The sequence below is a fragment of the Ochotona princeps genome, chromosome 3 (genome assembly GCF_030435755.1).
Source record: "Ochotona princeps isolate mOchPri1 chromosome 3, mOchPri1.hap1, whole genome shotgun sequence".
In the NCBI taxonomy this organism is placed as follows: Eukaryota; Metazoa; Chordata; class Mammalia; order Lagomorpha; family Ochotonidae; genus Ochotona; species Ochotona princeps.
The window spans coordinates 44,719,426-44,732,041 of NC_080834.1; the positions used below are offsets into that span (position 1 = coordinate 44,719,426).

At 38.9% G+C, this 12,616-nt stretch overlaps 1 protein-coding gene across 2 annotated transcripts in view; it reads right to left on the bottom strand.

Moving 5' to 3' along the window:
* NCAM2 (neural cell adhesion molecule 2) overlaps positions 1-12,616 on the bottom strand; it is a 494,137-nt gene that overhangs the window by 162,786 nt on the left and 318,735 nt on the right. For both annotated transcript variants that reach the window (XM_058661261.1, XM_058661260.1), the window contains exon 8: positions 12,364-12,509. In XM_058661261.1, the coding sequence (XP_058517244.1) occupies positions 12,364-12,509 (146 nt within the window). The remainder of the gene's footprint in view (positions 1-12,363; positions 12,510-12,616) is intronic.

The following is a 12,616-nucleotide window of genomic DNA, read 5'->3' on the forward strand; positions in this document are numbered from 1 at the left end:
TTCCTCCTCTACACACCCACTCTCAACAGAGATTAAACTTAATGAGTAAGGGGCCCAGTGCAACAGCCTAGCAGCTAACGTCCTTGCCTTGAACATGCCAGACTACCATATGGGCATAGGTTCTACTCCCAGCAGCCCTAGTTCTCATTCAGCTCCCTGCTTGTGGTCTGAGAAAGCAGCTGAGGACTGCCCAAATCATGGGACCCTGCACCTGCTTGGGAGACCCAGCAGACGCTCTGGGCTCCTGGCTTTGGATTGGCTCAGCTCCAACCATTGTGGCTGCTTGGGGACAGAACCATACAACAGGATGAAAGAACTTCCTCTCTGTCTCTCCTCCTCTTTGTATATCTGCCTTTCCAATTAAATAATGATAATAACTTAATGTGGTTAAAAAGAGACAAAACTGTAGAATTATTTCACTCATTTAAATCAATCATATTAAAGGAATTTATCTGGGGAACGGAAAAAATGGCCGACCATGGAGGGTTGATGTAAGGGGGAACGCAGAGAGAGAGGGCCAAAAAGTGCCAGAAGAAGGAGCAAGTATATTTAAAAATAGTATAAGCAGGTGTGCGAACCTCCCAGGACACTGCAGAAGCAACAGGATCCACGCAATCTGGAGAATCAACCAAAAACAACAACAACAAAAAAAAACAAGGCAGTGCTCAGCGGCTCAGGCAGCTCAGCTTGTCGGCTCGAAAAGGGTGAGTTAAGAACCCAGCAGGGGAAAGGCCGGCGGGAATTTTAACCGGAGAATATACAGGCAGCTTTAGGAAATCGTTGAACAAAGCCCCTCCAGTGGAGGCTGGAAACGCCATGGTACCGGGAGGGCATTAAGTGCAGTAGCCGGCAGCTGCAGCCCCGAGGGTGAAATCTCCAGGATCACAGCTCATCTAAATTCTGGGCCAACCCAGGACGGGGGGGGGGGGGGGGGGGGTGGAAGAGGTGGTGGAGCGGGGCCCGCCAGATCCTGTGCTTCAGACAAAAAAACAAAGCAAACCAAACCAAACCAAACCAAACCAAAACAAACCAAACCAAGCCTCCTCCTCCTTCTCCTCCTCCTCCTCCTCCTCCTCCTCCTTCTCCTCCTCCTCCTCCTCCTCCTCCTCCTAGTGGCTAAGGTCCTCGCCTTGATCCCATATGGCCGCTGGTTCTAATCCCGGCAGCTCCACTTCCTCTCTCTCTCTCCTCCTCTCAGTATATGTGAATTTATAATAAAAATAAAATGAATCTTTAAAAAAACAAACAAACAAACAAAAAAACCCAAGAGACAGACACAGGCGCCTAGGCACTGAAACCTAAGGCACTGAAACATGAAACCCAGAAGAGAAACAAGAAAACAAAAACTCCCTGGGCTAGAAGGAAAACAAAAACCTAGGCTAGCAAGACCTCAGGCCACCCACTAGGTGGCAACAGAGGTCAAGGGTGAGAATCCAGCAACACCTTGGGCCACAAATATGGGACGAAATAAGAGAATTAGCGAAGTAGAAACAGCTAGCGCCACCCCAAAAAGCCACCATAAAGCCTGGTCAATCACAGAGATTACCGATGAAGAAATTGAAGACGTCTCTGATAAGGAGTTCAGAAAAATAATTATAAAACTCTTCAGAGACAATGAAAAACGATGGGACAAGCTCAAAGATTTCAAAAACCACATAATCACAGAAACAAAATTACTCAAAAACGAGATCCTAAACTTGAAGAACAAAGTTGAGAGCTTAGCCAACAGAATGACAGCAGCAGAAGACAGGATATCTGAATTGGAAGATTCCCAGAATGAAAGCAGGCAGATTATTAACCAACTAGAGTCACAACTACACAAGGCGACCAAGACGATCCAGGAGATGAACGACAACATCAAGAAGTCAAATATCAGAATCATGGGGCTCCCAGAAGGAGTGGAAAGAGAGACAGGCATACAACCAGTACTTGAGGAAATTATGCAGGAGAACTTCCAAAATACTGGAACATGAACCCAATCCAAATTCAGCAAGGCCAGAGGACTCTCCACAGAGTGGACCCAAAACGATCCTCCCCAAGACACGTGGTAATCAAGTTACCCTCCAATGAATACAAAGAAAGAATCCTAAGGTTAGCACGAACCAAAGAGAAGCTTACATTTAGGGGCAGGACCATCAGAATCGCTGCCACCTTCTCAGAACAGACGCTCCAGGCAAGAAGGGAGTGGAACAAAATCTTTCAAGTACTGAAAGAGAACAACTGTCAACCAAGAATACTTTACCCAGCAAAGATTTCATTTGTATTCGAGAAAGAAACTAGATACTTCCACAGCAAAGAGAAATTAGAAGAACATGCCAACACAAAACCAACTCTACAAAATCTCCTTAGAAATGCGCTACTCCCAGAGAAAAAGGAAGCAAGCCATAAGCAAGGATGGTAATCTGGGAGATCTCAATAAAGTCCATCCACAGAAACAACCATCAATTACCAACAACCTCAAAAACACAGGCATATGGCATGGCAAAATTATAATTTCTCAATATTGACCCTCAACACAAATGGCTTAAATTCATCACTCAAAAGGCACCAATTAGCAGACTGGGTTGAAAATCAGGACCCAACTATATGCTGCTTGCAAGAAACACATCTAACCAGAAGAAACTCCAAGAAACTAAAAGTGAAAGTGTGGAAACAAATATTCCATGCCAATGGACGAGAAAAAAAGGCTGGTGTGGCAGTCCTATTCTCAGATGATATGGACTTCAAAGTAACGAACGTCAAAAAGGACAGGGAAGGGCGGTACATCTTCTTGAAAGGGAGGATCAAACAAGAACCAATCGCCATTCTTAACATTTATGCTCCTAGCCCGGATGCACCCAGCTACATGAAACAACTGCTTTTGGACTTAAAGGGAGACATAGATGAACATACGATAATTCTGGGAGATCTGAACACCCCACTAACACCAATAGATAGATCAACGCAGCAAAAGCTCAACAGAGAAGCCACAGAACTCACATAAAACAATAGAACAACTGGACCTAGTAGACATCTATAGAATATTTCATCCTAAGGCCACAGACTACACCTTCTTCTCAGCAGTGCTTGGCACCTTCTCCAGGATAGACCACATAATAGGACATAAAGGAAGTTTAACTAACTTAAAAAATATCAGAATCATACCATGTACCTTCTCAGACCATCATGCAGTGAAACTGGAAATCAATAACTCAAAATGTCCCAGGAAACACGAAAACACCTGGAGGCTAAACAATATGCAATTAAACGAACAACAGGTCAGAGAAGAAATTAAAGACGAGATCAAAAAATTTATGGAAACCAACAAAAACTCAGATACAAAAGTCCAAAACTTATGGAACACTGCCAAAGCAGTGTTACATGGTAAGTTTATTGCAATTAGCGCGCACGTCAGAGCCCAAGAAAGGCAACAAGTGCAGGAATTAAGCACACACCTCCAGGAACTGGAAAAACAACAGCAGAAGGACCCCACAAACAAGAGGAAACAAGAAATTATCAAAACAAGACAAGAACTGAATCAGAAAGAAATTAAAAAAACCATTCAGAAAATAAATGAATCAAAAAGCTGGTTCTTTGAGAGGATAAACAAAATAGATACCCCACTGGCCCGATTGACAAAGAAAAAACAAGACAAAGCAAGAATTAGCAGCATCAAAGATGAAAAAGGCAACATAACAACAGGCACTACTACCATTAAGGAAATAATTAGAAATTATTACAAAGAACTATACGCCAACAAATCCAATAGCCACTTGGAAATGGAAAGATTCCTAGACTCCCACCACTTACCAAAACTCACCCCAGAAGCAACAGAAGACCTGAATAAACCCATTACCGAATCAGAGATAGAATCAGTGATTAAAGAGCTCCCAACAAAGAAAAGCCCAGGCCCAGGTGGTTTTACCGCAGAATTCTACAAAACATTCCAAACAGAGCTAACCCCAATCCTTTACAAGCTCTTCAAAACAATAGAAAAGGAAGCAACTCTTCCAAACTCATTCTATGAAGCCAATATCACCTTAATTCCCAAACCAAATAGAGTATTAACAGTGAAGGAAAACTACAGACCTATCTCCCTGATGAACGTTGATGCTAAGATTCTCAACAAAATCCTAGACAATAGAATACAAAAAACATCAGACAGATCATCCATCCAGACGAAGTAAGTTTCATCCAGGGAATGCAGGGATGGTTCAACATAAGGAAATCCATAAATGTGATACATCACATCCAAAAACTGAAAAACAAAAACCATATAATAGTATCAATAGATGCAGAAAAAGCCTTCGAAAAAATTCAACACTGCTTCATGTTAAAAACCCTAACCAGGGTGGGGATAGAAGGAACAATCCACAATATAATCAAAGCAATATATGAAAAACCCAATGCCAGCATCATACTAAATGGAGAAAAACTGGATCCCTTCCCACTGAGATCTGGAACAAGACAAGGCAGCCCACTATCACCACTGCTATTCAATATAATCCTAGAGATACTTGCAGAAGCCATAAGACAAGACAAAGAAATCAAAGGAATCCAAATTGGAAATGAAGAAGTCAAGCTTTCACTATTCGCAGACGACATGATTCTTTACATAGAAGAACCAAAAAACTCAATACAAAGACTCCAAGAACTCATACGAGAATTTGGCAGAGTGGCAGGATACAAGATAAATGAACAAAAATCAACAGCCATAGTGTATGCAAACGGTGGCAAGATGGAAGAAGATCTAACCAACAAGCTACCATTCAAAATAACAGAGAAAAACATGAAATATCTGGGAATAAATTTAACCAAAAGCGTAGAAGACCTTTATGAAGAAAATTACAAAACACTCAAAAACAAATAGAACAAGACCTCAAAAGATGGAACAACATCCCATGCTCCTGGATAGGCAAAATTAATATCATCAAAATGTCTATACTACCAAAAGCAATACATACATTCAAGGCAATCCCAATCAAATTACCCACAGCATTCTTCATCGAACTGGAAAAATGATACACAGATTCATCTGGAAACACAGAAAAACCTCGAATAACCAGAACCACTCTGAAGAACAGGAATTTAACAGGGGGAATCACAGTATCGGATCTATGGACATACTGTAGGGCAGTGGTCATCAAAACAGCCTGGTACTGGCACAAAGATAGAGAGGAAGATCAGTGGAACAGAATAGAAACCACAGTTGGAAACCCACACAGATGCAGTCAATTAATCTTTGACAAAAAGACAGACAACAATCCAAGCAAATGGAAAGGTCTGTTCAATAAATGCTGTTGGGACAACTGGTTGATAGCCTGCAGAAACAAAAAGATAGACCCACATCTCTCACCATACACTAAGATCAAATCTAAATGGATAAAAGACCTAAACCTACATCCAGAAACCTTCAAACTTTTGGAAGAAAATGTTGGAAACATACTGCAAGACTTAGGAGTAGGCCCTGACTTCCTAAAAAAGACTCCAAAAGCAGTAGAAATCCAGACCAAAATAAACAATTGGGACCTCATCAAACTAAGAAGCTTCTGTACAGCAAGGGAAACAATCAACAAAGTAAAAAAACAACCTACAGAATGGGAGAAGATCTTTGCACACTACATAGGAGATAGAGGGCTGATCTCCAGAATATACAAAGATCTCCAGAGAAACCAAAACACCAGAACAAACAAACTGCTCAAGAAATGGGCACGGGAAATGGGCAGACATTTCACAAAAGAACAAACCCAAATGGCAAACAAGCATATGAAAAAATGCTCAAGTTCCCTGGCAATAAGGGAAATCCAAATGAAGACAACAATGAAGTACCACCTAACTCCAGTAAGGATGGCACACATACATAATACCACCAACACTTGCTGGCGAGGTTGTGGGGAAAAGAGAACCCTTCTCCACTGCTGGTGGGACTGTAGACTTGTACGGCCTCTATGGGAATCAGTTTAGCGAATACTCAAACAACTGAAAATCAACATACCATATGATCCAGCAATAGCACTCCTAGGGATATATCCAAAACATCTCCTACACAAGAAACCAACATGCACGCCTATGTTCATAGCAGCACAATCTACAATCGCAAAAACCTGAAAGCAGCCAAAATGCCCATCAATAGAAGACTGGATAAGAAAGCTATGGTTCATCTACTCAATGGAATACTACTCAGCTATTAAAAAAAACGAAATGCAGTTCTTTGTGGTCAAATGGGCCCGGCTGGAATCCATCATGCTAAGGGAAATGAACCAATCCCAAAAGATTAAATACCACGTTTGCCTTAATCTGAGATGAAAAGATGACAACTTGGAAAATAGTACCTGTATATTGTAATATTAGTGCAATCTATAACAACCTGTATCCAATGCAATAAGATAATGCAATGTAAACTATAAACCAACAATTAATGTCAGAATACTTTAGATCTACATCGAAAAACTGTAAAGCCTACTATACCCTCAATACGCTATGTTAACCTGTAATGGGGAGGGAGTGCAGGGAAGTCTTTCAGGACCATAAAAAGAGTGAGAAAAAAGTACAATATAGCCTATCAAGATCAAATCTGGTAATTCATAGACAACAGACTCAAAGCGGCACTAGACAACAATAAAACTACTATACCAATGCATGAGGGGGGAATCAGGTGAGATCCTGACAACCTCTTAACAGGAGGTCATGTGCGTGGAGCAGGGGGCCACTCCAGAGTGGAGCAGGTGGTAAGGAGGAAGCTTGGATCCCAACCATGAAGACTCCCAGACCTTCACCACAAACTATTAATATGAGCAACAAGGACTATATCCCAACTGCCAAGGAGGCCACAGGGAACTGGATGCCCTTGGAGGCCGAGAACTCTGAGGTCACCCACCCCCAACCAGAGCTTCTGCAGGGGATCGGAGAAGTCCAAACACTACTGCGCAGAAACCAACGTCATTGGAAAGACAACCAGAAGCCCTGAGCGATCCGCAGACACAGAAGAACAATAAATGTCCTTCGGGACCAGGGAGGAGAGCTTTCTCTGGTCTGAGCCTGGCGCCACCTGTGGACCCCCGCCCTCCCTCGCAATGACCATCTGGATTGCTTCGAAAACCCCTCATAGCAAACAAACAATCATACAAACTAAAAAAACCTAAAATAAACAGACAAACAACAAAAAGTAGAGCTTGGAATCTGACAGAAAAGAGCTGGCGTGGATTGGCTCATGCCTCGCTGGGTGGCACACAAAGATTAGTCACTCCTCACCATGGTGTTGAGGATTTTCCTGCACAGCCCCCCGCCAAAAAATGTGTTCTGCACCTTAATTGTTGACAAATGTCTTGTTAGAGTTACAAGCCAGTCTAGATGATCCTAAAATCTGCCAAGATCAGCAAAATTATACTTCAACACAACAAATGGCTAAATACTAAAATAAAATAGACACGAGACAGCTGAATGGTACCCTATAGCCATTTTAAGGTATATAGCAGCAGGTCCTGTGTACAAACTAAAATTGAAATGTCAATGAGCTAATCATAGGTTGTGGTTAAGAACTTGCATTTTTTTTAACATACTGGTTACTCAAAACCATGTCAATTCCATAATGTTGCAAATTGCTGTTGAATGTATACTGGGACTCTTTTTTTTAATTAAATTTATTCATTAATTACATTGTGTTGTAATTATATAGAATCTGGGATTCTCCCCCCCACCCTCCCCCCATGTATACTGGGACTCTTAATTGACTGGGATGATATTCTACCAGCTCCAACTTCAGACCAGAAATGGTCTCCCCAAGAAACTGTTCAACCCATCTGGACAATAAGTAGCTGGACTCTATGCTTGGTATACGTTTGCAAGGAAAGAATCTTGATTGAATTTGAACTGTAATACTGCATCAAGGTGGAGGAATCCACCAGGGGGGAGGGGCGTTGGGAGGGGTGGTGGGATTCTCAGAGCCTATGAAACTGTCACATAATGGAAAATTAATAAAAAAAAAAGATAATGGAATTTATCAACAAGTTAGACTTTTGGGGGTCACACCAAATGCATAATAATCATTACAACATGATTCCTACCAATTCTCATGTTAATATGTTATTAATGTAAAAACACATTCAATGCAAAGACACAGTCGTAAGAATATAATTCCTTCCCTCCCTTTTTCTGTCCTACTGCCTCCTCTGTCTTCCCCCCTTCCTTCTTTCCTTCCTTCCTTACAAATACAGACTTCTGACATCATCAATACACAAGAGAAAGGTGGACTTTCTCTTCTTTAAATACTGCCTCACTGTGGAGTGCATTCTGTCTGATCCATAACTACTGGAAGACCAAACTATACATATCTGCTTTCACCATTCATTTCTTTCATCTTTCTTCTCATAAAGGACTTCACGGCAAGACTCCTACTCCAAGTGGCCCTCATTGTGATGCTAACTGCTTGTCTTCTCCCAGGAGGTGGGGTGTGGAGGAGGAGAGCCGCCAGGCTTCATGCTATGGGGAACTGTGTTGTGCTCTGGTACCTGATTCTTTTAGTTCAGTGTAAGAATGGCCAATTACTACAGATTTAAACCAAATGTGTTTTATACTCTTTTATCTTTGTCTCATCTGGTGATTAATTGTAAAAATTAATACATTGAAATTGGATGCTATTTCTTAAGACTTTCCCCCAGTCAAAAATTGTACACTCATGCTGTTGAATGTAATTAGCAGTTTGATTCAGATAATTGATAATATTTGACTGTTTTTTATTTTCATGTTTACAATTTTAAGAGTTATATTCTGAATTATGGCATTATTAAATATGCAACACTTGATCCAGGGTAGAAAAACCATATCAAAGTCAGGTGGTTGGAATATAGAATACGGACTAGGACAGAGCCTGAGTAACTCTTACAGATAGTACTATCTCATGCTGTTTTTAATGAGGAAAATGATATGATTTCCAAATAATCTTTTTTTTAAGATTTATTTTTATTATAAAGTCAGATATACAGAGAGGAGGAGAGGGAGAGGAAGATCTTCCATCCAATGATTCACTCCCCAAGTGAGCCGCAACGGGCTGATGCGCGCCTATCCGATGCCGGGAACCTGGAACCTCTTCCAGGTCTCCCACACAGGTGCAGTGTCCCAAATCCGTGGGCCGTCCTCGACTGCTTTCCCAGGCCACAAGCAGGGAGCTGGATGGGAAGAGGAGCTGCCGGGATTAGAACCGGTGCCCATATGGGATCCCAGGGCGTTCAAGGCGAGGACTTTAGCCGCTAGGCCACGCTGCCAGGCCCCAAATAATCTTTCATAGTGTTAGTGTTTAAGAAAAATTTGGGATCAGAATTTTGCGAGTGTATCAGAAGAAGTATCAGAAACAAGTATTTATTCAGAGCAATAGGAAATAGAAAATCTGTGCTTAGAAACTGATTCAATACTATCAAAATTTAAAAATACTGTATTATAGATATAAAATTGCATATTTTATGATGTACTCTTCATCTTCCTTATAGTCAGAGAAATGTTAATAATTCAAAAGGAAATAAAAGTATATGAAAACTTTAAATACTATCATCAAAATCTAAGTGTCAGATATCACAAAGCTGAAATTCAATGATAGATTTGCCTTGAAAAAATCCATTTCAACTACTCAAATCTGTGGCTTTTTCTGCCAAAAAATTTAGGAATGCCGCCATAGAAAAGAACTGATATAAAACAAAAAAAAATGTATACATTTAGAGAGACAAATATGATAGTATATATAACTGGTATAAGAACTAATATATATATGTTTTTTCAGATCCTTATTTACTTCATATCCATTATTACTCAGTTATTATATCACATATCAATTATATATAATAATTCATATAATAACTGGTATAAAGCAATATATATGGATCTGGAAATATTGCTTGTCACAGTACAATTTTTTACTTTTTATTGTTGCTGTAAATGCTGAAAAAGCATAATTATGCTTCTATAATTATTTTTTGACAAAGTATGGTGACAGGGTTTTTCTCTTAACATATAGAAGCTAAAGAATTATTTTTTGAAACTACTAAAAAAAAGATAAAAAGTAGTAATAAAAAACCTGTGTGTGATTTGGTATGGTACAGGGCAAAGATTCAAGAATAAAAAGTTGCAGCTTTAGGGCTCTCTGATAATTTTTACTTGTAAAAATAACAAAGATAACTTATCTCTCAACAGGAAAATTTATATGAACAATCTAGAAAAGGAGTAAAAGCAATATTAGAGGTTTTTATTTTGCATTATTATTTGTTTCCATGGTACAATTATGTAAATATACTGATCTTCCCACTATTTCTGTTTCTTCCCTCCCCTTTTTCTCCCCATTCCATTCCAATAATACATTCCTTAAGCAAGAGTCACAAATCTAATATTCTGCTAAGTGTATCATAGAATTATAGTTATAGGCAATGGTTTTGAGGAGAGAGCTTTTATAGGCACTGGTTTGAGGAGAGAGCTTTTAGGAACTTAGAAGTAGAAAGGAAAATATTTAGAAAGCATAGTGCGACTAATATGAATGCATATAAGAGTTCAAGACATTATAAGAGAGTGGTAATCAAAATAGCCTGGCATTGGCACCAAATCATACCTGAAGACCAATGGAACAGAAAAGAAACCCCAAAAATGAACCCACATATCCACAATCAACTAATACTTGACAAATGAATCGAATCAACCCAGGGAGGAAGTACAGTCTGTTTAATAAATGATACTAGGAAAACTGAATCTATGCCTGCAGAAGGAAGAAACAAGACACCTACCTTTTCGTTATATAAAAATGAACTCTAAGTAGATCAATGGTCTAAAATTAATACCTGATCCCAAGAAATTACTAGAGGAAAACATCAGGAACACCCTGCCAGACATAGGTGTGGCAAACATTTAAGAGAAAACACAAAATATACAGACAATTAAAGCAAAATAAACAAAGGGGACTACATCAAGCTAAGAAGATTGAAATCTGCACTGCCAGGGAAAAAGCCAATAAAGTGAAGAGACACCCAAGAAAATTTTCACAAATTACATAGAAGATCCAGGACTAATATTCAGGATTTACAGAGAACTTCAGAAAATTAACAATAGCAAAACAAGTAACCCAGTTAAAAAGTGGGCGAAGAACGTGAGCATATACTTCTTAAATGGTGGAAGCTGATAGACATATAAAAAAATGCTAAGATTCTCTAACAATCAGGGAAAAGTAAATAAAAAGCAAATAAAATGAGATTCCACCTAACTAGTCTACTTACAGAATTCAACAGTGGTTGGCAAGGATGTACCAGTGCAGGGCAAAGCAGCACAGGACTACAAAAGGCTTGGAACCCTGTACCCAAGTGGGACAGCCAGAAGTTACCGGCTATTGGCTTTGGACTGTCTGTGTTCTAACACTGCAGCCTTTTGTGAATCAAATAGGCAGACAGCAGGGTTCTCTGTCTCTTGCTCTCTTGTCTCTCTTTCTCTTCCACTCTTTGTAACTCTAATACATAAATCTTTTAAAAATAGATTACAAGAGCAATCTCTATAATGTTTCCTTGAATTTTAGAAAAAAAATTCCATTCCCATCACAGAAATTTCACTTTCAACTTTAATATATAAAATTGGTACATCAAAACTGCATAAATATTATCAAAAGATACATTACATAAAAAACTTCATGGTGCGGAAATGAGAAAAAGTTTGATATATATGTGAATATATTCTTTTTTTTCAACTGTGAATATTGTGAAAATTTCCTGTTCCATATATACATATAATTCTGTGCCATATATATGTATACATATATATTTAATTCTCTTCAATTATTTTCTGTTTACCTATATTCAGTGTCTCACATGCATAGTTATGAAATGCAATAAGGCAAACCTCTGAAATACAGCACAATGCATGACACTTATTTTCTGAAAAACAAGTCAAATGTGTGATGGTGAAAAACTGCCAAATTACTGTGCAATGTATGTTCTTTTCTTCTCTTAGTCGAGTCTAAATTACTTGAAAATAGAAGTCAACTCTTTTGAACACAAATAGTTATGAAAAAAATTCAAGACAGCCAAACATTTTGAATTTGAATTAGTTTCATTTACACAGCAGGTTAAAATGGCAAAAACATATTTCATGTATTAAATGTATACCAAAATTCTATGTGAGTAAACTTAACACTAGCAGTAATAGCCTAAAACTGGTTACTTAATAAAAAACCCTAAATATTATACATTTACTTTCTTCTATTGAAGTTATTCTAAGAACAACTTGTGATACAATTTCTTTTTAAATATCATCAATTTGTTGAAAATTATTACATATGTTGGAAACCTAGGTGAGATTTAGTAATATTCAGAATTCCAGAGTCTGCAATGGACTTGGCAAGCATGATACAGTGAGTGCTATTACCTTATCACCTTCAGAAAATGTGACGCCGTCTACCGCTCTTTTCCAAGTGATTTCTGGAACAGGTTCCCCTTCTGCTTCACAGATGAGTGTAACATGACCGTACTCATATGTAGTCTCATTTAGAAGTTGTATGATGTGAGGCTGTACTGTAAAGAATGTGTACATTACTCAATCAATATTGAAGGAAACACTTCTTTTCAGGCACATGTGATGAAAATCCTGTCAGTTCATATCCTAATAGTATGATCGAAAT